At 51.6% G+C, this 27,636-nt stretch overlaps 1 protein-coding gene across 2 annotated transcripts; it reads left to right on the top strand.

The window, feature by feature from the left end:
* The first annotated feature begins 98 nt into the window (after positions 1-98).
* Positions 99-26,859, top strand: MVK (mevalonate kinase). Of its 2 annotated transcripts, none has more exons than XM_036761579.1 (11): positions 99-397; positions 504-595; positions 1,248-1,395; positions 5,286-5,430; positions 6,108-6,263; positions 11,541-11,644; positions 12,473-12,518; positions 18,068-18,158; positions 19,372-19,488; positions 23,805-23,958; positions 25,203-26,859. In XM_036761579.1, the coding sequence occupies exons 2-11, from the start codon at positions 518-520 to the stop codon at positions 25,352-25,354; spliced, it is 1,191 nt and encodes a 396-aa protein (XP_036617474.1). In that variant the 5' UTR covers positions 99-397; positions 504-517; the 3' UTR covers positions 25,355-26,859. The 2 variants fall into 2 exon arrangements, with proteins under 2 accessions (XP_036617474.1, XP_036617482.1); XM_036761587.1 differs by having other exon boundaries at positions 108-360; positions 25,203-25,354.
* The last annotated feature ends 777 nt before the right edge of the window (positions 26,860-27,636 follow it).

Genomic DNA, 27,636 nt, shown 5'->3' with positions numbered 1-27,636 from the left:
GCCTATTGGGTTCATAGATAGCCAACCGGCAAAGGGCCGCTCCGGGCTCGAAGCTCCGATTGGCCGATCTTGGGGGCGGAGCCGGCCTGGCCGGTAGTTGTCGGGGATGGAGGTGCGTGGAAGCGGTCCAGGTTTGGGCATTAAAGAGCGGCAGGAACTGTGCTGAGCCAGCCGTCCGGGGACGGGGAAGGACCTAGGGCTGCCGGCCTGCTGACCCTAAGCAACGTCGGCCCGCCAGGAGCTTGGGGGCGCAGGTCCTGAGGAGGCCTAGTCTTTGGAGGAGCTGGGAGCCCCGAGGGACTCTTGACCCTTGACCCCCGACTTGACCCCCGCGGGTGAAAGTGACCAGTAATCACAAAAGTGCGTACGGCAGCGGGCGCCGGTGCAGTGCTTTGTAGTAAGTGTGTGATAAAAGCTCCTGTTCTCAGCGACTCCGTCCGTGGCTCCCCTCCCTACTGTCTCCCGGCTCCCTCCCCTCAGGATCCCTTTGCTTTTCTTTTCAGGATACGAGCTCAGCATGTTGCCTGAGGCTTTGCTGGTGTCCGCGCCTGGGAAAGTCATCCTTCACGGGGAGCATGCCGTGGTCCATGGCAAGGTGACTGCTTCTGTCTCCTCTCGCCCCTGCGTCTCTCTTCCAAGAGGCTGAAAACTCTAGAAACAGATTTCCTAAGTGGAGATGGGGAGGTGGGACCTTGAAATCTAGTCCAGCCTGCTCAGAGCCAAAAACCGTGTGGTTGAAGTAGAAAGAGGGCTGCTTTGGTGCCTCTGGGATCTTGGGGCTGAATCCCAAATCTGTCAGGCACTCCACTTTGGAAAGTCACCTCATCCTTCTGTTGTCCAATTTCTCACTAATCAGATGAGAGGATGGGACTCAATCACTTCTAAGGCCCCTTCCATCTCTGAGTCTGTGATTGGAATATAGCATTTGGTGGTAGAAGGAAGCAGACTCTGCCCCAGAATCAGAAGGTGGCTGTCCTTCAGCTAGTCAGGTGAAAGATAGGTGTTAAGTATTCCTGCTAACAGAGCCAATGTGAGGCTCTGGGATGAGGTCATTTTCCTCCTCCTTTCCGTGTAGGATCTAAAGAATGGAACAGAGTGTCCTTGTCTGGAGCTGTCAGCTCCAGGGAGAATCTCTTCCTGGGTTCTTCAATGACCTGGGTGCGGACGTGAAGAAGGCTGAGCTCATTCCGGAAACCATTCCCTTAGATCAGGCTGACTTCCTCTTTGGTCGCTCTTGGCTTTTACAGGTCGCGTTGGCTGAAGCCTTGAACTTGAGAACATTCCTTCGGATAAAGCCCCACCAAGATGGGAAGGTGAGGCTCAGCTTGCCAAACATAGGGGCCAAGAGGGACTGGGACGTGTCCAAGCTCCAGCTGCTGCAGACAGCCTTCCTGGGTAAGTGCTGCACTTCTTGGACCTTCAGGGGTCTGTGAGCCCATCGGCCCTCACTCTGTCAGTGTGGGCGTGGCTTCTGACCCATCCATCCGTCCTTGGCTCCATGTTCACGTCCTTCCATAAGCCTTGTGGAGGGGCCTTCTGGGTTTTAATATTTGGTGGATACCAGCGTACCTCTTGGCCTGCACTGTCAGGAAGCTGGCAATGAGTTAGGGCTCAGGCCTGCCAAAAAGAGATTAATCAAAGGAAATGGGGGTGGGGGGCAGTTCTTGACCTCCTGGCCTACTCCTTGTGGAGAGCAGAGGAAGAAAAGCTTCCCTGGGGAAGGTTCCCTGGGTATTTGCCATAGGCCTGGAGGTGGGAGGTTTGATCAGAGCCGCCAAAAGCATATGGGACTGTTTTGGGAGTTCTTCAAGCAAAGTTCAGTCGACCACTTCTTGGGCCTTTCTTTCAGTTATGGGTTGGATTGGGTCTCTTCTGTATGGCCAGGAGTTTGTAGTGGTTTATATTATCTCAAACTAGTTATTTGTGTTCTCTGGTTCTGGTCTGGGGGGTCCTGTCCCCTTCTTGGGAGGAAGGCCTCTAGAACACCGATGTGGATGGAGGTTGGTCTCCCACGGGGCACATTGTCTTAACAAGGCAGTCAGTGAATCCCGATCCCTGCATGTGCTCGGTCAGATGCTTGGCCCGGCCCTTGTTACGTCAGTGAGCCAGAAGAAGCAGGGCCTGTTCAGCAGGTTTGAGATGTGTGAGCACAGCACGTTCTCTTCCTACCTCCTACCTAATTGATCTTTGATTTCACTTCCTATTAGCTAGTTTTGTGCTTTCCTTACCAATCCTAAAAGTCTTTTTTTTGGCAGAGAAGACAAAAAGAATTGGATGTTTCTGATGCTTGTATTTTTGGCCCGTCCACTTAGGCCTCTGTCCTGTTCCTTCTTTGATCCCATGCTTTCTCCCAACTTGACTGAAAATGCCCCCTTTTGTCGTCATCAGCATCCTAATAAGCTCAGCTAATTCTGGGCTTTGAGCTTCTGGTTCTGTCTGTTATGGAACGTCATCACACTTGTCACGTCAGTGACTGAGCCAGAAGAAGCAGGGCCTATTCTGTGGGTTCAGGCACTCTCTTCCTGCCCTGCCTACCTCCCTCCCATGATTGGCTTGCTGCCTGCATTTTTCTCTCCTGGGCTTCTGAAAAGCCAGGCTGGTTGGGGAGGTTCCTGTGCATTATCTGTACCAGTTTTTGAAACAAATCCCTTTTTCCTCATGAGAATTAATCTTTGGAATTTTATTCTTAAATGCTTCCCATTTCTCTTGAGCTGAATTCCCCTATAGAATTTACACTATGGTGTCCTTCCCATCCTTTCTTTAGATCCTTTGAAATCTGTTCTCTCCCAAATCTAGGTGGTCTGTGAGACTGCCTGGCTTTCTTCTTTGTCACAAATTCTAAGGTAGGGTAGTCACTTTCCCACAGAATTCCAGTTATCTCTGCCTCAGCACTAGTTCCTCCCTGTTATTGTGAATCACAATGCCTGGCACATAGTAGGAGCTTAATAAATGTTTGTTGATCGACTATTGACAGATGAAATTATCTATGTTAAGTCTTGACTTAAGTCAAGCCTGAGGAGGCAATTGGGTAATAGAAGTCCCCCTCACCCACTGCAGGCTTTGGATCTGGTTTCCAGGTTCCTTATCCGGGTCCTTTTGATGGTCCCCTGTAGCATAACCTGGTGACAGTCACTTCTGTTTCCGCTCCGCTCTGGATCTTGCCTCACATACAGATACTCTCTCCCACACTTCACTATCCTCTCGTCCCTCACTTTTTTGTCTTGTTCCTCACATGAGTATAAGGCTGGGGGTGGACGGAGGATTCACTCATGTCTGGGCTGAGGACGCTCCTTCTGCCAGTACAGGTCTTGGGGCTGGAGAGTGTTCGCTGGGGCCAGGAGAGGTCACCTGGGGCCAGGGTCACACAGCCAGGATGTGTCCAGGTGGGACTAGAAGCCAGGGCTTCTTGGTGTCAGGCTCGGTCTCTTAGCCACTGGGCCAGACCATCCCACATGAATACAGCTCTTCACCATATTCATGTGGATTGCAGTTCCTTGTAATCCAGCTTATGTCCTCCATTCAGACCAGACCCTCTTGGAGGAAAGAGACTAGGCCTTGATATCTTTGGTTCTCCTCTAGCACCAATATGTTAGGCACTGAATAGATGTGGAATTTCAATCAACATTTTTTTTTGGTGGGGGGAAGGCAAGGCAATTGGGGTTAAGTGACTTGCCCAAGGTCATGCAGCTAATTAAGTATCAAATGTCTAAGGCTGGATTTGAACTCAGGTCCTCCTGACTCCAGGGCCGGTGCTCTGTTCATTGCACCACTTAGCTGCCCCCTCAATAAACATTTTTTAAAGTATCTATTATGTAAAAAAATATTTATTGGCTTGGTATTTCTGCAGTATATATTTTTATGTGTACTTATCTCTCCTATTAGAATGTAAGTCCCTTGTGAGTGAGGGTGGTTTCATTCTTCGTGCTTGGCCCCAACCCTAGCAGAGTGTCTGGCACACAGTAGGTGCCTACTCAGTGCTTGTCGAATGATTGATGAAAGGTACTGTGTTGGTCACTGCAGACGTAATGATGAAAGTGACACAGGCCTTGGTCTCAAAGAATTCATGATCAGAAACAAGACAAAGCCCGAGGCAGGGTCTAGACCCGTATATGAGCAGGGAGCATGGGGTTGAGTGAGGGTAAAGGGAAGGCCTGGTGCTTCATCTGGCCCTGGCCCTTCAGGGAAGAGAAGAATGACATAGGCAGAGATAACAGGGGATTTTCAACTCCTTTTGCGTCCCTTCTTCCCCTTCCTGCCTCCCCCAAAGCAAGCGGAGGGCTCTGAGCATGGCAGGTCCTCGGCGGACTGGCTGACCTACTGCATTCAGTCACATGGTGCCTGAGTGTGAGATCATCAGGTCAGTTGGTGGGCTGCAGCGGCAGCCGGGACAGCCTTGTGGGCCTGCCCTGCAGATGTGGACCTGCCCATGTCCCAGACAGAGCTGGGCTTCCCTAGGAAAAAGACCTGTCACAATCATGTCACTTGAGAGCCAGTTAACTCGTCCCCTGTGATCTGAATTGTATGAATGAGTTCCCCTGTTCTGGGTGGGCTTCTTAGCCGCTAATGAGTGGCTCCCTTTGAGTGTGTGAGGCACACGGCCGGACGCGGCCTCAGCGGTAAGCTAAACGCTCCCAGGACAGATCAGTTATCTAGTTTTTGCCTCGTTTTTGTACATGGAACGAGAAATGATTCCTGAGTGGGAAGTTACACTCTTAGAGAGCCTTTTTTTTCTTTTAATCTGAGCTGTGATTTCATTGGCCTTAGTGGGCTCCCGGGGTCCCTCTGCCAATGTGGGTCAGCCTCTGTTCTGCAGCTTATGGTCTCAGAAGCCTTGCCTGGGCCCTGAGCGGCCAAGGGATCTTCCCAGTCACACAGCCAAGGTCCTAGAACGAGGCCCGCTGCCTGCAAGCTGACAACTGTTATTTTTGTAGAGCTCATGAACTAAGAATCCTCAGTCCAGAAACAGGAGGTGGATTTGGCAAGATTTAACCTGCTGACCCCTGTTCTAGAGCAGTGGGCCTGGAGTCAGGAAGATCTGAATTCAAATCCTGCCGCAGACACTCACTACCTGTGGGACCCTGGGCAAGTCACTTAACCTTGTTTGCCTCAGTTTCCTCATCTGTAACATGGCAACTCCCTGTGAGGCTCCAACGAGGTGATATTTGTAAAGCATTCTGCAAACCCTGGACTTTGATATAAACTCTGCCTGGTGGTGGATCTGGGCCTGCTCTGTCCTGGCCTGGGAGGCCCCCTGCTTCACCTTCGCTGTTCTGCTGTGTTGACAGACTCCGGGGAGCCCACGGCTCCAACGCCAGAGCACATGGAAAAGCTGAAGGTGTTTGCGGGCTTCACGACGGACTCCTCCGACAGCGAACGCCTGGCCGTGCTGGCCTTCCTTTATTTGTACTTATTTATTTGCAGGAAACAGAGGTAAGTTTTCCTTCTGCTGCTGCCTCCTATCCTGCTGTCATTGCCTCTTGGCTTCCCCGCCTTCCAGACCCAGCTCAAACCCCACCTTCTGAGGGAAGTGTCTCCCTTTCTGCCCCAGGGCCTTCCCTGCTGAGATCACCTTCCCTCTAGATCTTGGATGGACAGAGTGGGAGCATCTTGGCTTCCTGTAGGTTAGACCACAAGCTCATTGAAGGCAGGGACTGTCATCTTTTGCCTTTCTTTGTATTGCTAGAGCTTAGCCCAGGGCCTGGTATACAGTGAGCCCTTAATGAATGCTTGTCAACTGACTCACTGATTGATAGGACTCTGCTGGCAGAGCCCTCAAGAGCTCTCAGTTCAAATCCATGCCATAGTGTGTTATTGGAAGAGGATTTTAATTTCTTCATCTTTTTAAAAAAGTGGGGGTTGTGTTCTCCTGAGTTCTCTTCCAGCTCTGAAGTTCTTTGGTCCTTGTTTGCGAGTGGGGATGCCAGGGAAGGGCAGTGGTGCACCAGTCAGATGGTGCCTGATTGTTTGCTAGCCCAGCGCCAGTGATTACCATGGCCAGATCTTGGCATCGGCTTCTAGTGCTGGCCCCTGATGTTGGCTTCCTGGCTGCCTGGATGGAAGGAGGGTATGGGCAGCTGCCCTGAGGAGGTCACGCCTTTCTGTTTCAGGCCCTTGCCCAGCATGGACATCATGGTGTGGTCTGAGCTGCCCACTGGGGCAGGCCTTGGCTCCAGCGCTGCCTACTCGGTCTGCTTGGCAGCTGCCCTGCTGGCCTCCTGTGAAGAGATCACGGGTCGTTTGAAGGAAGGTGTCACCAGTGCTGGGTAACTTGGCTCAGGGGGTCCTGGGGGGGCCCTTGGGTGTTGGAGGTAGAAAGAGGCTGGGAGTGGCTTCTGAAAACCAGCCCCCTTGCCTCCTCTGGGCTCTAGGCTCCCACATCCCCTCCGCCTGCCTGTTAGGCTCTAAGACCCTCAGGCTCCGTGGGGCCCAGAGGGGAGCTCAGTGTCCCTCTTGTGAACTTTCCATGTCCCCCCCCCACCCCCGCAGCCTTGGGCTCTTCCTGCACTACACCTGTCTCCAGATCTTGTCCATCTAGCTGCTCCCTTCTCTGCACCCATGTGACTCTCCCCTGAGTTGATTCCCTCTGCAGGCCTTCTTCCCCACAGCTGCTGGAGGGTGGTCTTCCTAAAGCACGGGTCTGTGTAGCTGCCCTGCTCAGCAGACCCTAGTGGCTCCCTATCACTTCTAGGATCCAAGACATACTCCTCTGTGGGGCATTTAAAGCTATTTACTGTGTGGCTACAGCCCACCTTCTATTACATGGGTATCACAAAGACATAAGCTGCTTGCCTCCCAGGGTGTTTGTGGAGCCGAAATGAGCTTACATAAATGGACTTTCATGTAGAAAGCATCACATGTGTAAGGAATTGTTCTTAAAGTTAGGATGCCCTCATCTGACTCCCTCCACTTCTCTCCAGTTGCCCTCTGCACCTCGAAGCTGGCACAGTTTGTGAGTCCATGGGGATCCATTGGAGGAAGCCTGGCATGGTTCTGGTTCCTCCTCAGGCACTTTGTAGCTAGTTGACCCGGGACAAGGGCACCTCTCAGGACTGTGAGGCCCACAGGACACAACATGCATCAAATGCTTTTCCATCAAGTTTCTTAGGGTACTGTGCAAATGCCAGCTATTACAGAATGGTCATCATCGAACCAAACCATAGAACATCCAGAGTGGGAGGGACCCTAGGGAGTGTCTAGGCTAGCCACCTGATTTTACCCAAGCCCAGTGAGAGGAGGGGACATAGAACCTGGGTCTGCAGCCTCTCTTGTAGGATTTTTTGGGTTATACCGAGCACTCTGCCTCACACGAGTCCTGGGCCAAGGGGCCCGGGGCTGAGGGGGGCTCAGTATCAGCTGGGGCAGGGCTGAAGGCTAGCTTGTTAGCCCTTGGTTTGGTGTTACATGACCTAGATGGGCCTGTGACATCACCAGGGGTAGTTCTCACTGGGGCCACTCACAGCCCGTTTATGGCTTCCCGTCTCCTGTGATTCTCGCTCGTGGTCTCCTCCAGGTCTGCCACAGGGCTGACTGGTGCCCAAGGCCTCCACATTGCCAGACGCCACAAAGATGCCAGGGGAGCGCACATGCAGGCTTTTGGCCATTTGGCCATTGACCTCTTGCCACTTGTACATCAGTCAGATGATCTCCTTTCAGCCGCTCTCTAATACTTTGGCTGACTCTTATGTCATAGCCTGCTTGCACCCTTGTGCGTACATCTCCACTGCCCTCTGGGTGCCTTTTCTCTTTCATTCTTTGGTATTCTGTGGCTCACAGATGCCCTATGGCATCATGGAAAGAATTGTGATGCTAAAAAGGAAATGGGCCTTTGTTTCTGGGAGAAGTAAAACACCCCCCAGTTTTCAAAGGCAAGTGAGCCTGCTCTTGTCTTGTTCACCTTTGGACCCCGTTCCTCATCTCCGCAGTGCCTATCCAGGAAAGCATCCATTCATCTATATGTCCTGGTCTGGACAAAAGACAGTCTTTATCCACTTGGTTTGTCTTATGTGAGTTGTCAGGCCAAACATTTGTGTGATGATAAATCTCACTGAAGAGTCCCTGGACTGACGCATTTAACATGATGCTATCTGTGAAGAGGATAATCTGGAGAACCTCACCATCTGTGGGGAATTCTTCTGTGATTTGGTTATTTTATAGGACAGAAAAAATGGTATTTGTTACACCCTGTGCCAAGAATATTGTGATGTTAATAACACCCCGGAGATTCAGAACACCCTTCTGCCAGGCACCCAGAGTGCAGGCCATTGTATTCAAAAGGGCTTATTTTCTTGGCTGATTTTATTTTAAATCTGTCCCTGTTCCTCCTCTTCTGGTAATCTTACAGTCTTCTGTTTCTTGGCTTCCTTTCATGTGTGATGCTGTGACACCTATAAAAATGGGCTATTTAGTGTTTGTTGTATCGTAGAATTTCTGTTCTGAGATGAAAATGCTGTCAAACCCCGACTCCTTTTGCCAAAGGGAGCTTTGATCTATGTAGACTGCTGTTGATGCCAGTGCTGCTGGCATTAATATTTCTGTTGACATTCCCCAGGATTGCTCTGATTGGATCTTTTGTGTGAGCTTGTATGTGGAAGAGAGGAATGTGGAGGGGAACCCAGCTGATGGTGCAGAGCTGCACCTGGGGTTGAGCAAGCCCATTTTCTGGAATTTGGCTGTGATTCCCTGTGGTATTAACAAGCTCGATAATCTTATTTGAGTTTCTGGACCTCTGGCCCTTAGTTTCTTCATCTTTAAAATGAAGGTGCTGGGTAAGACAACCTCAAAGTCCCCTGTCACCTGGCGCTACTGTCCTGTAGTCTCTCCCAGCCCTGGCATTGTGCTTTAGTTATTAAAGACCTTCAGCACTAAGGTCCCATCGGTTGGACATTCTGCGTTCTGACGTTCTTTGTTTTTTGATCACAAAGCCCCTTCTTAGTAGTTGATGGTCCTACGGATGTCCACAGTCATAAGTGGTCTAGGCCTTCTCTCTCTGAATGTAGAACCCCGTCTACCTTTAAGTAACATCCATTCCATTGGAGCCAAAGCAAACTGTGAGGATTTTGTAGTAAGAGAATGGTGTCTTCTCTCTGTGGAATAGAAGGTAGCCTGTCTGTGTATGGCCTGAGGAGATGGTCCAGGATGGTTCTGACTCGTTAGCTAGGTTCTGCTGCCCGCTGGCTAGGGGACCAGCTAAAAGAAAAGAGAAAGTCTACAAAGGGATGCATTGCATCTACAAATGCCATGCATTTATGGGTCCTTGGGATCACCATTCGGGATCAGAGCAAGCACCCAAGCTTTGGCCACTTGAAAGTGAAACATTCTGTCTTTAAGTCACCGTGGGGCCTTTGGGAAAGTCCTTTCAGCTATGTGCACTTCTCAGCAGGGTGTCAGCAAGTGACCATTAGGCTGGAAGTCAGAGCCCTGGCTCCCAGCGTTGGCCACATTGCCTGCTAGTGGTGGCTGCCACCTGGCCCATGGTGATCCCTCTTCCTTCCCAAGGCTTTGGGCTCCCCTCCTAAATGAGGGGATTGAACTGGTTGGCCTCGAAGATCCTCTCCAGTGTGGAAGCCTAGGAAGCCAGGAAATACTCCTGAGAGGTGGCCTCCAGAGGGCAGGCCGAGGAGCCTCTGTTTAATGGAGGAGTGTCAGCCCAGGGGCTCTCCAGCCTCTCTGATTTTTTGAGTCTGAGTGCGTCAGTAATATCCATTTGCCTCCTCCTTGTAACTCCTCCTTCTGCATCCTCAATTCTTGTTGCCTTTTGATTCTCTCTTCTTCTCTTGGAGATTATACAGGATCAGAGCTGGAAGGAATGTCAGAGGTGTCTGAGGTGAGGTCAACCCATTTCTTTGACAGAAGATGAAAGAGGGGAGGTGACTTACCCACAATCCCATGGCAAATTCATGCCAGACTTGGGGCTGGACCCCAGATCTTCGGACTCTGTATTCGGTGGTCTTTCTACCCTACCATATTGTCTGGTGTCCTGGAAAGGGAGTGGGGTTGGGAGTCTGAGGACTCGTCGCCTCCTGCCTGTGTGATGTTGGTCAACTCACTTAACTTCTCTGGGTCTCATTTTTAAAATAAGAGGGTTAGTCTAGATCAGGGGTGTATAACCTGGTGTCTGTGAACTTGGTTGGGGAAAAAGAATTACATCTTTATTTTCACTAGCTTCTAACTGAAATTTAGCATTCCCTCAGTTGTTTAAAACTATGGTTCTGAGCAGAGATGATGCCAAAGACATATAGAAAGGTTGAGTTCTTGATCTAGTTGGTTTCTGTGATCCCTTCCAGCTCTCAAGACTAGTTCTCCCATCTTACTCTCGTACTATTTGACTGACCCACTGGTAGCTTGAGTCGTTGAGTGTTTGAAGGCCTGCTTCTCATATGGAAAAGGGGTCTGACTTAACTTGGTTGACTTGGACCAAGAGGGCAGATGTAGGAGTGCTGTAAGTGGGCATTGCTGAGAGGAAGATTTAGGTTCATGGTAAGAAAGGATTCCATGGGGCAGCTAGGTGGCACAGTGAGTAGAGCACCGGCCCTGGAGTCAGGAGGACCTGAGTTCAAATCCAGCCTCAGACACTTGATACATGTACTAGCTGTGTGACCTTGGGCAAGTCACTTAACCCCAATTGCCTTGCCAAAAAAAAAAAAAAAGGATTCCATGGTTCAAGTTGTCCAGAAGCAGAATGGCTGCCTTGGTGGGCAGAATTGTAGCTCTAGATCTGAAAGGTTCCATAGAGGTCACCTATCTTCTTTTTTATGGATGAGGTAACTTAGACTATGGAAAGGCTACATCACTTACCCCCATGGTCAGCATCCTCTCTCCTGTACTGCACTGGCTCCTTTGGTTTCCCCTTTCTGGAGATCTTCGAGAATTGCTGCCTGGCCACTTGTTGGGGACTGTGATGGAAAGGGTTCTTGGACAGGTATGGTTTGGACTGGATGGCTTCTGAGGTCACTCAACTCCTGAGATTCCCTGGCTCTGTTTCTGGGTCACCTAGCTATACCTCTGCCATTTTGTGTTTGTGAAGTTGACTGTTTGAATCCTTGTTGAAGGACTTGACATTTATCCCTGTTCCATTTTGTCTTATTAGATGTAGCCCATTGTTCTAACCTGTCAAAGTCTATTTGGCTTATACCATCATCTAACATGTTAGCCATCCCTCCTCGATTCCTGTCTTCTGTAGATTTGACAAGTGGTTTTGGTGTCTTCATCCTAGTTATCGGTGATAAATGTTAAGCTTCCCAGAGCCAAGTATCTCCATACTTCCAAGTCTCTACTAGAGACGTCCTTCCAAGTAGATCCATTAAGGACTTTCCTCTGAGTCCCGTCTTTCAGCCAATTCTACATTCTCTTCCCTTGCACTTAGTGCCCCCTAGCCATCAGGTCCATGAGGATACCACGAAGTACCTGGTGTTTCCACTGAAGTCAAGGGATGCTCTGTCTGCCCGATTCCCCTAATCTTCCCAAAAGAGGAAATGAGGACAGTCCAGCCCGCTTGTGAGTTGCTGCAGTGGTGATGACGGTTTGCTTTCTTGTTTCATCAGGTGGACTGAGGAGGAGCTGAATTTGATTAACAGATGGGCCTTTCTGGGAGAAAAGGTCATTCATGGGAACCCTTCTGGTGTGGATAACTCTGTCAGTACTTGGGGTATGTTCCTTTTCTTCCTCCTTGCTGTGGAGTTCAGTTTCAGGTTAGATTGTTCAGAATAAGGTCCAGTGAAACCTCTTTGCTTTGGGAGAAAATCTCTAGTGTGTCCCATGCAGCAACAATCCCTGGGAAGTGCATCCAGTGTCCGTGCTGGCTGGTGAGAGGTGGGAGGGGTATGGGTAGGGTGGTGGGGTGGGAGGGTAGAGAGGATCAGGGTCTGGAGAGAACCCTGCCTGCAGAAGGTACAAGGATTGCCTTCCACTTTAAGTATGAGCCTCCTCTGATGCATGGAAGTAACAGTTTCCTGTCAGGGCCTTTGAGGATGGCCCTGAGGGGTGGTTTGTGGTCTGGGGACCAGCCCAGTGCATGCAAAGAAAATTTTCTCTCCCCCATTAGCTCTGGGGTGATGGCGGTCTTGGCTACAGCAGCTCTGTTTACAGAGAGTAATATGCATCAGGGAGTGGAAAGCCAGCCTGGCCGAGAGGCGGGTCCTTGGAATACTGAGTCAGCTGGGAGGCTGGGGCCCCAAAGCCTGGAACTTTGGTTGGAGCCAATTGAATGGTGCCAGGCTTGATGTGAGAATGGGGCCTTGGAGGTACTTAGCCAGACTCTTGGCTGGAAGTTCCTTCTGTAATTCCCTCAGGTCCTTTTTGGCCTGGCCCTGGGGTGTTTTGGAGCTGAGATGAAGACAAACCAGGTTTCTTTGCCTAGACCCTTCCTGTGTCAGAAAAGAGCCAATAGCCATGGCCCTGTCCCCACATTAAACTTGGCTCCTGAGATCTAGACTGCCATGCATAGACAGCACAGTTTCCTTGTTCCCCTCTCTAGGCGGAGCCCTTCGATTCCAAGGAGGGAACATTTCATCTTTACAGAGGTAAAGGTGGGGGATTGATGGAGAGGTGGGAGGCCGGGGGTAGGGTAGGGGTTGGGGGGACCAGCCCTGATATCCCCGATGGGAGGAGGGGCTGGGGCCTTCCAGGGAACCTATGCTGCACCATTGGGCTTAGAGTCAGGGAAGCAGAGATCTAGAAAAGAACCTCGACAACCACCTTGTCTAACCCCCACCCCCTGGGAGAAGTCCCCACTAGGCCACACCTGCCAGGGGGTCTCTGGCCCCGGTCTCAGCTCCCTGGAAGGCCTAGAACTGCTGCCTTCTGTGGCTAGGCTCTCCCCTTCACAGCCTCATCACCTAGTGTGGAGATTTGGGCCTGAGCATGTGGCTTTGTCAGCTTCTGAAAAGAAGGCCTGGATTGCCCAGTAATCTTCCTCAGAAAGGAAATGGAGGAACCCACGAAAGCAGAAGTCTGGCCCTGCATGGAACACTTGTCCCTTAGGTTTTCCATGTTCGTGTGAGTTCCTTTATTTAAAAAGCATCAGGTCACTGGGATTCTAGGATGTGGATCTGGAAAGGACGGTAGAGATCATTTAGCATAGCCTCCTCCTGTGACAGATGGCAAGAAACCAAGGCCCAGGTTGGTCAAGAAACTTGCCTGTGCTCAGCCAGGAGCGAGACGGAATCCAAGCCCAGCTCTGGGGCCCTGGGCATCCAGTCCTTGTCCCTGCTCTGAGCAGGACAGACCTGGGGCTGGGCACTGGAGGGAGACATGAGAAGTGGTTGCTGCCCTACTAGGGGTCACGAGAAGGCCCTGCCACACTGTCCTGGGGTGGTCTGGCCACATCGTAGGAAATGTAGGCTGTCCCTTAGGGGAAGCTGACTGCTGACTCTCGTGACAGGAAGGGGAATAAGCATTTATATAGCACCTACTGTGTGCCAGGCCCTGTGCTAAGCACTTTTTTAAAATATTACCTCATTTGATGGGAGGTAGGTGCTCTTATCCCTATTTTATGTTTGAGGAAACTGAGGCAAACAGGTGAAGTGACTTGTCCAAGGTCACACAGCTAGTAAGAATTTGAGGCAGGATTGAACTCAAGTCTTCTGCCTCCAGGGTCAGTGCTCTATGCACAGTGCCACCAGCCACCTCCCAGGGAGGAGGCGTGGTTGGGGCAGGCCAGCCTGAGTGAATGCTGCATGTTCCTAGTGCCTTTCCAGAGGCCCTGGGACTCTGGGCTAAATTTAATGAGATTTACTTTATAATTCCCAAAGTACCAGATGGGGGAGGAGAAGCTAGGTAGCAGTGTTCTGAAAAAGATCTGGGGGTTTTAGTGTACTACAAGCTCAGTAGGAGTCAGTGGTGGAATATAGCAGCTGACAAAGCAAATACAGCCTTAGGTTACATTGAGCTGCATAGTGTCCAGTAACAGGAAACGGAGAAGCCTTCTGCCCTCTGCCCTAATCGGACCCCACTTAGAGTCTGGTGGGCATATAGGGGCCTTAGGAAGGGTAGCATGGGTACAGTTGATAGCCCTAGGAGGTCCTGGGTTCAAGTGCCGCCTCCTCCCCGTGTTGGCTACAGGATCCTAGGCAAATCACTCAGTGCCCAGGGCAACTTTCTGAGATTATAAATTACAAATGAGCTGACTGGCCCTGGGTGATTCTGGGGAGCTGGGATGCTCCTGACTCTCCCTGCTGCCTCCAGGCTCTCTCCTCACCTTCCAAGAGGTTCCCTCCCTCCCTGTGCACCACTCAGTACAAATCCTGGCTGCTGCTGGCCTCCCACCTCCAGGATGCTCCCCTGCTTTCCTCGGTGGGTTAAGTTCCAGGCTCACGGTTTCCTCCTCATCTGCCCTCACACTAGGGGAACGATACCCCGCCCCAGTTTCTCTAGTGACTCCTTTACCTTGAAATGCTCCTCTGTCCCACCTCAGCTCGCATAGAGAAGTCTGTGCCTTTGACCTTGCCATCATCCACAAGTGCCCAGAGTTCACAACCTCTCATCTCAATCTGTTCTCGTCCTCCCTGTGACCTCCATACCCTGCACAACACACTTTCCTCCCTTCCCCCTCTTGACCCCTTGGTGAATCCTTTCAGGCCCCCTTCTCCCATGGCCAGTTCTGCCCTGCTGAGTCTTAGCCATGGTGGACTCCCACCAGCTGCTGCTTTGGTTCCTCTTCGCATGATGCTAAACAAAGTGAGAAGCCATGTTGGAGCTCTGCTGCAGAGGTCCACCCCAGATTTATCTGACCCAACCTTCACTGTGTCCTCACGATGGCAAGATCTTCCTTGTCCACGTCCCTGATTGACTTCCGCTCTCCTCAGTGGCTCTTCCAAACCTTTCCATACCTCCTCTGGCCTCCTGCAGCTCCCTCTCAGCCCATACCCTCATCTCCTATTTCACTGAGAAGATGGCAGGCCTTCTCAGAGAGCTCTCTTCTCCCTACCTCCTTATCTCCCATTGCCCAGGTGCCTTCTGTTCCCATCTCCTTCTGGCTTGCCCACTTGGAACGATCCCATTCCACCCCTTCTCCGGCAGACTGTCTCTCCATTGCCCCAACCTCTTGCTTCTCTCTGCTGGCTGCTTCCCCTTTGCCTGCCTTGTCTTCAGAAACCCCTCTCTGGATCAGTCCATCCGTGCTGTTCCTTTTCTCCCCCTTGTTGTAAACTTTCAAAGACTGTCCACACTGGGTACCTTAACAACTTCTGTATTTTCCTCTCTATGGTAAGAGTCCCAAACTCAAATGGATATAGATCCCTATGGGCCACATGTTAACTTCAAAAATTACAAATTAACATTATGTTGGATTGTATATTTATTTTGTTAGACATTTCCCAATTATATTTTAACCTGGTTGACTACACTTGGGGGTTCTGCTGGGTACTAGATACTAGATGCTGGGTGAGACTCGTCAGTTTGATGCCTCTGCTCTGAGGTGTGGCCACCAGTGTCATTCAATAGAAACCGCTCTCTTCAAAGTTGCCAGTGATCTCTTAATGGCCACATCTAAGGGCCTTTTTGCAGTCCTCATCCTCTTTGGCCTCTCTGTAGCCTTTAACACTGTCAATCACTTTTTTCTCCTTGATTTGGTCTTCTCTCTAGGCCTTTGTCACTCTGTTCTTACTTGGATCTTCTGTCTGGGACTGCTCCTTCCCAGTTCCCTTGGCTGGACTTTCATCCATATGAGGGTGTCCCTTAGGTCTCTGTCCTGGGCCCCTTCTCCTTATGTACCTTTTCACTTGGTGATCTCATCAGCTTTATCATCTCTGTGCCACTTTTCCAGCCCTAACCTTTCTCTTGACCTTTGACTGCCCATTGGACATCTTAGACTGAATGGTCCATGGATGTTTAAAACTCAGCATGTTCAGAACTGAATTTATCTTTCCTCCAAACTTCCTCCCATTCTGAACTTCCCTGTTATTGGAAGGGCAACACCATCCTTCCTGTCACTTGAACCCACAACCTCAGCTCTTCACTCTCTTCCCTCATATGCAGTCTGATGTCAAGGCCTGTTGATTTTACCTTCTTAATGTCTCTCAATACGCCTCCTTTTCTCAACTCGGACACCACCCCCACCCTGATTCGGACCCTCATCTCCTCACCCCTGGACAGTTACAGTAGTTGCTGGAGGGTCATCCATGTTGTAAAGTATTTCCCAATTACGTTGAATTTCTTTGGGGCTTCCGGTCGTGTTCGGATCCTCTGCTCCAGTCCCCTTTAATCCTAGCGTCTTCACTGTATTGACTCATTTTTCCTGTATAGATCTTGTTTGGACGTGATTGTTTTTCATGTCGTCTTCCCCCTTAGACTGAGCTCCTTGAGTTCTCGGATTGTCTTTTTGTCTTTCCTTATATCCTTAGCCCTTAGCACAGTGCAAGGCTTTTAATAAATGCTTACTGACTGCCTGCTTTGGTGGAGGAACTTCGCACAAGTCCAGAGTAAACTTGTAAAAGTCCTTGAGGTTGGGGCTGCCATTTCTCCTCTTAAACTCAGTCCATCCTGAACTGAACTTTCCCCCTAATCCCTCCCTGTTCCTACCTTCCCTATGACTGTTGAGGGCACCACCGTCCTCCCCAGGCCCCCAACCTAGTCAGCCTGGACTCTCCCTATCTCAACCCCCAGATCCAAGATGGTGCCAAGGCTTGTCAGTTTCACCTCTACAGCATCTCATCAGGTCCACGTCTGAGGCATCTCTGCCTACGCCCCCTTCTGTCCTTGGACACTGCCCCCACCCTGGTGCAGGCCTTCATCACCTCCTGCCTGGACTACTGCACTAGCTGCTGGGGAAGGGGCGCAGGGTCTGTTCAGCTGCCAAAGGGATTTTCCTGAAGCACAGGTCTGACCTGCTCAGTAAACTGCATTGGCTCCCTAGGGCCTCCGGGATCAGATACAGATCACTGTTTTGTACTCAGATCCCTTCATCACCCAGCCCCCTTCTACCTTTCCAGTATTCTTAGGCTTTACTGGCCAACATGACCTCTCCTATCTAGTGACACTGGTCTCCTGACTCTTCTACAAGCAAGACCTCCCACCTCTGGGCTCTGGGCATTCCCTCTGGCCGGCTCCCGTGCCTGGAATGCTCTCCCTCCTCTGCTGTAACCACTGACTTCCCTGGCTTCCTTTAAGTCCCAACTCAAATCCCACCTCCTACAGGAAGCCTTCCCTACCCCTCTTAATTCTAATGTTCCACTCCCCCATTAATTCTTTTTTATCTTGTATGTAGTTTGTTTTGTATGTATTTGTTTACTTATTTTCTCCCCTGTTAGACTGTAAGCTCCTTGAAGGCAGGGGCAGTTTTCTGCCGTTTTTTGTATCCCCAGATCTTACCACAGTGCCTGGCACATAGTAGGCACTTAGTAAATGTCGGTTGTGCTCAGGGTCTGGTTGAGACAGTTCAAATGAAAGTGGATCCAATCTAAAATGAAGAAGTAAGCCCCCTCCCAGCACGGGGGGAGGAGCCAAGGACAAAGGGAGAGGAGTTTCTGCCCTCAGAGCTCTCATGTTTTAGTGAGGGGCTACAGTGCGTACGCCGTCAGGGTAGTACAGTAGAAAAGAGCATTGCCGTTGGAGGCAGAGGAACCGGACCCAAATCCACCTCCCCTCCCTCCCTGTGCCTCAGTTTCTTCACCTGTCAATTGAGGGGGTTGGGCTGGATGATCTCCAAGACCCTGGAGAAGCTTGTTAGCAGCTGGGGAGATCTGGGTCAGGTGGGGATAGCAACCTGTGCGGATGGATGGGGCAGAGTATGCCCGGTGTGGGCAGTGACTTTGATTCGGGAACTGCTAATTGGCCGGTTTGACTCCAACCACAAATTCATTAAGGATAATAATAGGAAATGAAGCTGCAGAAGTAGGTTGGAGCCAGAGTGTGAAGGGCTCCAAATTCTAGGCCAAGGAGATTGTAGTTGGTCCTAGAGGCAATTCAGCATGTGTCCAATGACAGTGCATTCTCTACTGCTAGGCTATACCTTTTGGTTGTACATCAAGGTTAATTAATTAGGCTTCACAGGAAGACAAGCCAGAAAACCTAGTTGAAAGGCCCAGTTTGGATTTGTTCTTGGACCAAAGGTGTTGTCTCTCCCCCACCCCAGGATACCAGAATTGAGGATTCTCCTGACCAACACCAAAGTGCCTCGGAGCACCAAGGCCCTGGTGGCTCGTGTCAAAGACAGACTGGTTAAGGTGCGTTCTCTTAGGTTTCTAGATGGGTGAGCGGGACAAACCTGGGCCCTAGAGTAATGACAAGAATAAAGCCAAGGACTGACTACCTCCCCACCTCATTGTGATCATCATCCAGTGCTCTGTCCATAACCTCTCTCCTTCCGATCTCCATGTGAACTCCTGTGAATGCCATCCAATCTCCCAGATATTTCTTAGTATCTCCTGTGTGCCAGGCACTGGGCTAGGTACTAGGGATATAGTTACAAAACTAAAACCACTCCACGTGCTCCTGGTGCTTCCATTCTGTTTGAGGGATACGGTCGATAAACTGATAAGCATGTACGTGGTACTTTGGGAAAGAAGAGAATCTGGAAAGACTTGTAGAAGGAGGTGACCCTGAGGATGCACCTTGAAGGGCTGAGGATTTCAAGTGGTGGGAGTGCAGAGGGGGTGCATTCTAGATCGGGGTCTGTGCAAAGGCAAGGAGGGCTAAGTTTGGGGAGCTGCTGGCCAGTTAGCAACTTTAACAGGGAAACTGAGGCACAGGAGAATTAAGTGGCTTGGCTGAGGCTTCTGATTTCCAGGCTGGTGCTAAGCTGCTCATTTGGTTGGTCTCTGCTTTTCACCCATGGCCCCCCATCTCCTGGCTCCATATCCTGGCCTCTGGCTCACCTCACTCGCTGAGTTTGGGCTCACTCAGAAGCCACTTTTACATGAAGCCTGCTTGTCCTCCATACTTCCCAAAGTACTCTGTATTTCTGTTTATCCACTTTATAGTGTGTGCTTCCTCTCTTTTTGGTTTTTCTTATCACTGGAAAGGAAGCAGCTCCTTTAGAGATGAGCTGCCTCCTCCTCTGTCGTTGTGTCTCCAGCACAGTGCTGGGGGGCTTGGGAGAGGCATCAGATGATCAAGGCTTGTTGGTGAATCTTGAGGGTTGGGGGGAGGCAGTGGACAGCACAGGTGTTGGGGCCATTGTCCACACCTGCTAGGAAGCAGAGACTTGGGGCTCTGAAGAGCAGAAGCACCATTTAGGCAGAGGAGGTCTAGACCCAAGGACACCAGTGTCCCCTGAAGAGTTGGGATGGGGGACAGGTTCAGGAAGTTTCCAACCTGACATTGTCAAACCGACCTGTGGGGGAGGTGGGGGAAGGAGAGGGTGACCAGGCTTTGGCTCAGTGGCTTCTCCGGCCCCACGGTTGTCTCTGACTTCACGGCTCCTTCTTTTCCCTTCAGTTCCCAGAGATCATGAACCCATTACTAGCTTCTATCGATGCTATCTCCCGGGAATGTGAGCGTGTGCTGGGCATGATGGCGGTGACCCCAGCCCCTGAGCAGTATGTGGTGTTGGAGGTAAGCGCTTTCCTCCCCTTTCTGGGGGCCGTCACCCACCAGAGCTTCATTGAAAAGCCATTAGGCAGCTGCTGTATGTCAGGAGCTAGGACAGACGGTGCCTGAGAGGGAGCTGTACCACACAGCTGGCATCATTAGAGGGGAAGTGGGCACCCCAGTGGGGGTGGGCCTTTTGGCTTCCTACTTCCTGCTCTTCTCATTTGTCTTCCAGAAAAATGGAAATGTTTTCATATTCTGAGTTGGGATGTGGCTTAGGATTTTAGACCTCCAGATTATCTCCCTGGGGGAGGAAGGAAAGTCCTTGATTCTAAAGAGGAACTCAAAGGGAAGGAACATCCCTTTGAACCAGACACTGTGGTCACCGTTGAACTCATTGGAGAAAGGGCTGCCAGAAACCCTGTGTAGGAGCTTGTTTCTGAGCTTGAATATAAGGGTGCCCGGCCTAGGTTATGGCTATTTCAGTCATAGAAAAAGATTGTCAAAGCTGGGAGGGGCCTCAGAACAGGGCATGTCAGAGCCGGGAGGGGCCTTAGAACAGGGGATGTCAGGACTGGGAGGGGCCTTAGAACAGGGGATGTCAGGGCTGGGAGGGGCCTTAGAACAGGGGATGTCAGGGCTGGGAGGGGCCTTAGAACAGGGGATGTCAGGACTGGGAGGGGCCTTGGAGCCCATCTCCTTCACTGTTTCCAGATAGGAAAGCAGGTAATAAGAAGTTAGTGAACTTGCCCAAGGTTACCCAAGGGGCAGAGCCAGGTTAGCCAGCCCTGATCTCCCAGGCTAGTCCTCTTTACACCACACTGTCTCATGATGGGAGAGAAAACGCAGTTTCCTTTGGCTGCAGGCAGTATTCCCAGTCCCCTTTAATAGTGCCTCCTCCTCCTCCAAGCCCTACCTTTAGCAACACTACCAGTCCCCTACATCCTGGCTGCTGTATAAACTTTCCCCCCTTTATCTCATTGGATTTTCCTAGCAGCCCTGGGAAGGTGGAGCAGGCCTGGGATTTTTAGCTCCATTTGAGAGGTAAGGAGCCAAGCCCCAGTGACTGAAACAAGTGGCAGGCCCAGGATGGGGCCCCAGGCCAGCACTCTGCAGGGCTGCTGTTCTGGGAGAGACCTTGGGGCTCGGCACCTGTCCACACACACTCATAGTCAGGGCTGAATCAAATAGAAGAGCATGGGATTGGGAAGAGGCTCTACACAGGTGAGACTGAGGGGCCTCTGCCCAGGGGGCCTGAGACCAGGTGGAGAGAAATCACAGAGACCCCTGGCCAAGCTCCCCAGCAGCTGTATTCTAGCCATCTCGGGGGCAGTTGGGAGGCAGCAGAATCTTCCACAGCCTCAGCTGCTCCATCCAAAGGGGGTTTTTCAGAGGGAATCAGTGATGGGGAAAATAGTGGCCACACCCGAGCTTGTGTGCATCTGGCAGGCTCTTTCTACCTCTCTCTCTTTCTCATTCTCTTTCTCCCTCTCCCATCTCATTCTCTCTCTTTCTTTCTCTCCCCCCTTCTTGTTCTGTCTCTCTGTCTCTGTCTGTCTTTCCCCTCTTCCCCCATCTTATTCTCTTTCTCTTTCTCTCTCCCCTCTTCTTCTTCTTCTTCTTCTTCTCTCTCTTTCTCTCTCTCTGTCTCTCTCTTTCTCTCTGTCTCTGTCTCTCTCTCTTTCCTTCTCCCCCCGCTTCTTGTTCTCTGTCTCTCTCTCCCCTCTCTTCTGTCTCCTCTTCTCTCTTTCCCTTCCCCCCTCTCCACTCCTCCCCCTGCCCCCCATGCTGCAGCCTCGTGTGAGGAGCTCGATGAAGATTCTCCGCTGGGTGTGTTTCTGGCCGTCGTGGACGGCTCAGCTTTTGGACAGCTCTGTACTTAAACCAGCGAACTGTTCTACTGTGTCATAACCTGTCGTCTGATTCCTGACGGATTTGGGATCAGGCTGTGACAGGTGTCTGGGATCGGCTGAGACAAGGCTGCGCCCAGGGCTCCGGCGGAGCAGCAGTGCGTAGAACATGTGGGGCGCCCTTTTGGAATCTCGGAGCCCTTGCTGCCCATGGGCTTAGACCCCTTGGGGCTCCCTGCTCCCCTCACACTCCCTCCCCTGCTCCTTTGTTGGACGCACACGTTGGCAGGGGGATGCAGGCTGGTGTTGCCATTGTGGAGGGGGGGGTCTGGTGAGCTGCTGCTTCATTGGCAGGTATGGGAATGAGTGAAGCAGGTGGACGTCAGCAGACGTGTCACAGTGACTGACATCCCTCATGGTGCACGGAAGCTTGAAGCTCCATCAAGCCAAGCATGTCGGGCCAGACGCCTTAAAGCACAGCTTGCACTTGTCAGAAGTCAGGAAGAGGCTTCTCATCTTGGCATTCTCAGAAACAAACAGCTCGGCATATTGGGAAAGCACAGGAGATCTCCCTAATCACGGCCCGTCATGCAGGTGCTTGGTCTCCAGAGTGGCGTCTCTTCTCAGAGCAGGGGAGGTCTCTGTGGCAGGAGAGGCAGGAGGGGCCTGGACTGGAATGTCATACCTAGAAGAGACCCTAGAGACCACTCCATTTCACCCCATTTTGACAGATAGGGAAACCGAGGCAAGAAGGCAACTTGACAAAGGTTAGCAAAGGCAAAGCCCCATTCCTCCATAGTAACCTCCCACAGCCCACTGGGAAGGGTCTGTACCCACATCTTGTCTAATGGTACATTTACCATGTCATTAATAATTGGGGTCTGAAGGACTCAGGCTTGCCTCTGGCATCTGGCAAAATGCTGCTGGCCCCAGAATCGGTCAGCAGCTTCCTCTGTCCACGTGGCAAATGGCCTCCCTAGATCCTCTGGCCCCAACTGAACCCCACCTCCCCCCATGGCAGCCTGGTGGCTTAGGAACAGGAATGGCAGCCAAGAAGTCCCAACTCCATCTCCCCCCCACATGCTCCCCCTTCCTTGGCCAGGACTGAGTGGAGCCAGCCTTAGACTGCAGCCTCAGGATCTAGAAACAAACCTTCCTGGGGTCATCTGGCCCAATCCCCTCACTTTGGTTTTATCTTTTTTTCTTCCCTGGTTTTATCATCGATTCCCATCCATATGATCAAACCTTGTAAGGCTGGTCTCTCTCTGGCTAATCCACCTTGGAGAAGAGGGCCTCCTTTACAGAGGGAGAAGCAGATCCCCCCCAAAGAGTCAGGGGACTCATTCATCCCTATTCCGTGCTGTGCCCCCAGGGAGCTTTGGCTTCCCCATCCCTCACTGGCATTCTCCAAGGTTGTTCCCTCCTGCCCTTCTTGCCAACCCCTTCTCTTTCCCATTCGAGCATCTGGCTTCTCAGTCAGAACCTCTGGTGATGGGCGATGCTGTCGGTACGTGCTGCTCAGCTTCCCCCCCACCCCGGCCTTCCAGTGACCAGACTGTGTCCCTTGTGAGCCCCTCCCTCGAGGACCAGGTGTCCAGGAGCTCTCCTCAGATCCCCATCCATGGCCCAGGCCGCACTGCTGAGCTCTTGGGTCTCCCACATGGTTCATTCTTGGGGTCTCTGCATTGCCTGGCAGACTGTGGCCTTTTCAGCCTGTCTCCAGGTATCACATGATCCATTGAATTTGGCAAGCCTCTTAGAAAGCACCCTTGGCGGCTGCCGTGGCCTGGTGCCTGCCATCCTTCGTGCTGCAGCACGGGGCAGGAGAGTAGGAGGGGGTGTGTCCTCTACTAGGGCCTGTAGAGGCCGGGCTCTCAGAGCATCTACCCCACCTGCCACCCTTCTTTCCTCTCTCCTCTCTCTCTGGTTGTCTCTTCTCTCTGTTTCCTCTCTCTCTGCCTCTTTTTTCTCTGAAACAACACATATACACACCCCTCTCTGCCAGGTGTAGTCCACTGCTTTTCCCAGACAAGCAGGCAGGGTCTTTGGGGTTGCGAAGGCCATGGCAGCCTGGATCATTGAGTCTGTGTGCTTTCTTAGCAGCCTAGTCTAGCAGGCCTTGGGCCAGGGGCCCTCAGGGGCCTAGAGAGAGGTACAAAGCAGGAGACCTTGGTTCCTGTTGGGCTTGTTAGTAGACCAGTCACTTGGTCATTAAGTGCATGTATTGAGTGCTGAGTGTATGTCTGGCACTATGCCAGGTGCCGGACAGACAAGGCAAAATTGGAAAAGCTGCCCCCAAGGATGTTCACTGGAGAGAAGGCCATGTGCACTCGCATGCACACGTTTGTGCCCAGGAACTTGGATAGTCATGGAACTTTTCTCTATCTCTGTTTCCTGTGCCGTGAAATGAGGAGGTTGGGCTCAGGTCTGAGCCATGCTTGAGTGGCCCAGGAGACATATGTAGGGTTCTGACCTCTGTCTGTTTCCTAGGAGCTCATCGACATGAACCAGCATCACCTCAATGCCATTGGAGTGGGCCATGCCTCCCTGGACAGGCTGTGCCAGCTGACAGCGTCCCATGGGCTGCACAGTAAGCTGACGGGAGCCGGTGGTGGAGGCTGTGGCTTCACTCTGCTCAGACCAGGTAGGCCGGCTGCCCCCACGGTCCAGCTTCAGGGCTTGTTGGGGGGCTCCTGGGGGGGGGGGCTAAAGGTGAGGCCTTGTGGTCCCTCTAGAAAGGAGAGAATGAATGTTTCCCTGGCTCTTCCACTGTGAGGTGGCCACCATGGCCGGGAAAGGGGCTGGGTCATTTTTAAATGAAACTAGGTATCATGGGAGCTGGGCTGCAGAGAGGACACCTGTTGTGGTGCCCACCACACCTGCTCCTGCCCAGTCACCCCGGCACCCCACAGAGATGTTGTGGAGTCCTGGCACTCTCTCCATCCCAGGCCTCCCTTGGTCTTCTCTCTCTCCTTCTGGCCCCTCTTCTCCCCTTCTGTACTTCTGGCTTGCCTTTCCTTCTTCTGTTATTCTCATTCTCCTCCTCCTCTTCCTCCTCCTCTTTCTCCTCCTTCTTCCTCTTCTTCCTTTTTATTCTCCCTTTCTCTTTATCTTCCCTCTGCCTTTATTCTCCTTGCCTTTGTTAGGATCATAGTCCGGTGCTGGAAAGAGAGGATCCAGGCCCACAGAGGACAGGGCTGGAGGGTGGGGTGAGGAGTGGTTTTGCCAAGGACACAGAGTAGTGTGGACCCGAGCTGGGATTCGCACCCAAGTCCTCATCATCCTTGGCCAAATCCTGGATTCTTTGCTCTGTAGCTTGCTCCCTTCCCCCCTTTCCTGCTTCCCCAGTGGCTTCCCCTTCTCTCAGGGATCTCAGTTTCCTTCTCTCTGGAATGAGGCTGTTGATCAGAAAGGCCTCCAAGGCCCCTCCAGCCCTAAGTCATCTCCTCTCTTCACCCTCGGTGCCCCCCCCCCCCACCAAAGGGCATTCCTGAGCCCTCCTTGCTGACCCTCAGGGTTCCTGAGCCCTCATACTAAACATTTCCCTTGTCCTTTAGGGTTTGAAAGCACTTTATGCTTATTGTCTCTTTTGATCCTTCCCACAACACTGGGAGGCAGGTGCTGTTATCATGAAGAAGCTGAGGCTCAGATGATCTGCACAATGAGGGCGTGTCCCCGGTGTTCAGTGCTGAGGAGGGTGATGGTGCATGTGGCTGTAGAGGAAGGTGGAAGGGCCCCAGCGGGGCACCAAGCACACGCTGCCCAGCCTGGGCAGGATGGCCTTGCTGAGAAGAGGGGAGGTCTGGGAAGGCACAGCCTAGGGTCGTCACCAGAACATTGGGTCTGAGGTCCTGTGATGATAACAGCTGCCTTCCCTCCTCCCCCCAGGTTTGGAGCAGTCTGTGGTGGAATCTGCCAAACAAGCCCTCACTGGCTGTGGGTTTGAGTGCTGGGAGACCACCATCGGGGCTCCTGGAATCTCCCTCCACTCCCCATCCTCCTTAAAGGCCGACGTGCTACGAGCTTTGAATGGTCTCTAGGAGAGTGTTCTAGTCACTGTCACAGACGGCAGCTTCCTGGGCCCCTGGCAGCCACGAATGGACCTCTTGGAGATCCTGCGGACAGCTCACCAGGTCCGGCATGGGCAGATCCCTGTGGGTCATGGCTGCTGCAGAGCCGCAGGTCGGCATATCAGAAGAGCAGCCTGTTCTGTGTAGGTGTACGCTGCCCCTCCTCCAGCCTTGTAATGCCCACAGCTGTCCCAGAGGCGAAGGCTCTCATATTTCCAGACTTCCCTTAACTCCCTGGTCGACATGGTTTTGGTCCTCAGTTCCTTGTTCTTTAGACTCAGTGTGCCTGACCATGGTTGGGCTAGAGGGATGCCCTCAGCCTGGCTGTCTCGGCTTCTCTGCTAGTAGAAACGGGTGAAGGTGAGCCTCCTCCTTTGGCCTTTGGCTTCTCCAGATCCAGCCTCTCAGCACCTGCCTTTGTGATGAGTCCTTCACTGACACTTGAGCCCTGGTGGACTCTCTTCTGAAATCCCAGGGTGTTACCATCCCAACTCCTCAATCATCATGTGGGGTCATTTGTTAAATTGTCCTGGGTAATCATCTTGTCTTCAGCAGATAAACTGGGATTGTCTGTGCAGACATCGACTGTAAACTCCTCTCCCATTTTTAAATTCCTTTGGACACTTAGCATGGGACAGAGCACAGAGTAGGCCGTCTATAAATGTTTAAATGAATGAACCGATGAAGACTTTGTATCCTTTATGGCACTTTAAATGTACCATATTGGTCCACATACAGACTGTTCTTACCTCCAGTATTGAGCTGGAGTGAAATGGGAGACGAACCTGTGGGAATTGTTAGTATCCATGAAATAAACTCACTGCCTGCAGTCCCAGGGAGCATTTCTGCCCAGCAGGTTCTGCAGAATCCAAATGAAGGACCCGGATCCTCTGACGTAGCCATGGGGCACTTGGGAGTTCTCTTGAAATGTGTGGGGAGGGTGGAGGTGGAGAGCCAGGGGTCCCCATAACTTACCAATGGAATGGGTGGGTGGAAGGAAGATTTAGAACGGTTTGGGGGTGGATAAAAGGAACCTGACTTAGTAATGACACTCCTAAGTGTAGTAAGACATGCTGAGTATATGAAGACCTCTGTATACAGAGGGCATTGGGCTAGAAATGGGCTGGGAAACTTAAAACCTCAAGGACTTGGTGATGCTCCTACCTCAAGCAGCCTGTTGGCTTACCTGTTCTCAGATCAACAGCAGAAATGATAAGAAGGGGCAGCTAGGTGGTGCAATGAGTACAGCACTGGCCCTGGAGTCAGGAGGGCCTGAGTTCAAATGCAGCCTCAGACACTTGACACATATACTAGCTGTGTGACCTTGGGCAAGTCACTTAACCCCGATTGCCCTGCCAAAAACCAAAAAAAGAAAAAAAAGAAAAGAAAACGAGAAGAGCATTGGAGATACAGAATGAACAAAGCCTTTATTTGAATGGAAAAAATCTTCCGTAGTAAATATATTTTTAACACGACGATTTTGTGTTACTATTTTTCAGGATTTATGTGTATTTTTGGGGAAACCTTTTCAGAGAGAAACCCTTTCTAGGGCTCTGACCTCCCTGGACCCTCACAGTACACAGCAGCCCCTTCATTGAGTAGGGAGAGGACCAAGCCCCCACCCTGTTGTCCATATAAGCCTTATCCAGCTCACCACCAAGCATGGAACCTGTCTCTCCATTCACTCTAGATAAAAATTCACTTGAGATTTTTAAAAAGGGAGCTTAAGATAGGAGGGCACCCACCTTGAACAGGAAGTTTGTCTCCTGTGCTTCCACATGTCCCCACAGCCCTGGGGGCCAACCTCATCCTGAGGGAAAGTTTGTGACACATTAGGGACGGTGTTCCAGGGAGCCCCCATGCAGCCTTTCTCTCTGGCCTTTGTCTACAACTACTCAGTGGCTCTCTTTCTCAACGGGCCCTCTCAACATAAAGGAAAAAATGGCTTTATATCATGTCTTGGTGGGACATGTGTTTGAGGGGAGGAGAGGTGATGGGGACCCACACTGTCTCTTGGTTCTGAAAGGAAGAGAGTCTCCCACATGGTTTTTGTATAGATGTGGAGCTGCTGTCGTTTGGTCACTAGAGGAGCACCCCATGTGTCCATTACCTAACTCTCATCTATCCACCTGCCTCTCATGGCTGCCCTGCACACAGCTCCCCACTCCGCACTCCCCACAGGCAAGAGGGTGAGACCCCCTCAAGCGTCCCCAATTTCTAAAAGACACATGATACCCGCTGTCTAACCTCGG

This window comes from Trichosurus vulpecula, chromosome 1 (genome assembly GCF_011100635.1).
Source record: "Trichosurus vulpecula isolate mTriVul1 chromosome 1, mTriVul1.pri, whole genome shotgun sequence".
In the NCBI taxonomy this organism is placed as follows: Eukaryota; Metazoa; Chordata; class Mammalia; order Diprotodontia; family Phalangeridae; genus Trichosurus; species Trichosurus vulpecula.
This window is presented reverse-complemented; position numbering and strand designations above follow the sequence as displayed.

Bases quoted from the DNA above. Each gene is read 5' to 3' on its own strand.
- MVK (XM_036761579.1), top strand. From the start codon at position 518: ATGTTGCCTGAGGCTTTGCTGGTGTCCGCGCCTGGGAAAGTCATCCTT. The intron at 6,264-11,540 runs GTAACTTGGCTC...TTGTTTCATCAG, and splicing joins GAAGGTGTCACCAGTGCTGG to GTGGACTGAGGAGGAGCTGA. The intron at 11,645-12,472 runs GTATGTTCCTTT...TCCCCTCTCTAG, and splicing joins TAACTCTGTCAGTACTTGGG to GCGGAGCCCTTCGATTCCAA.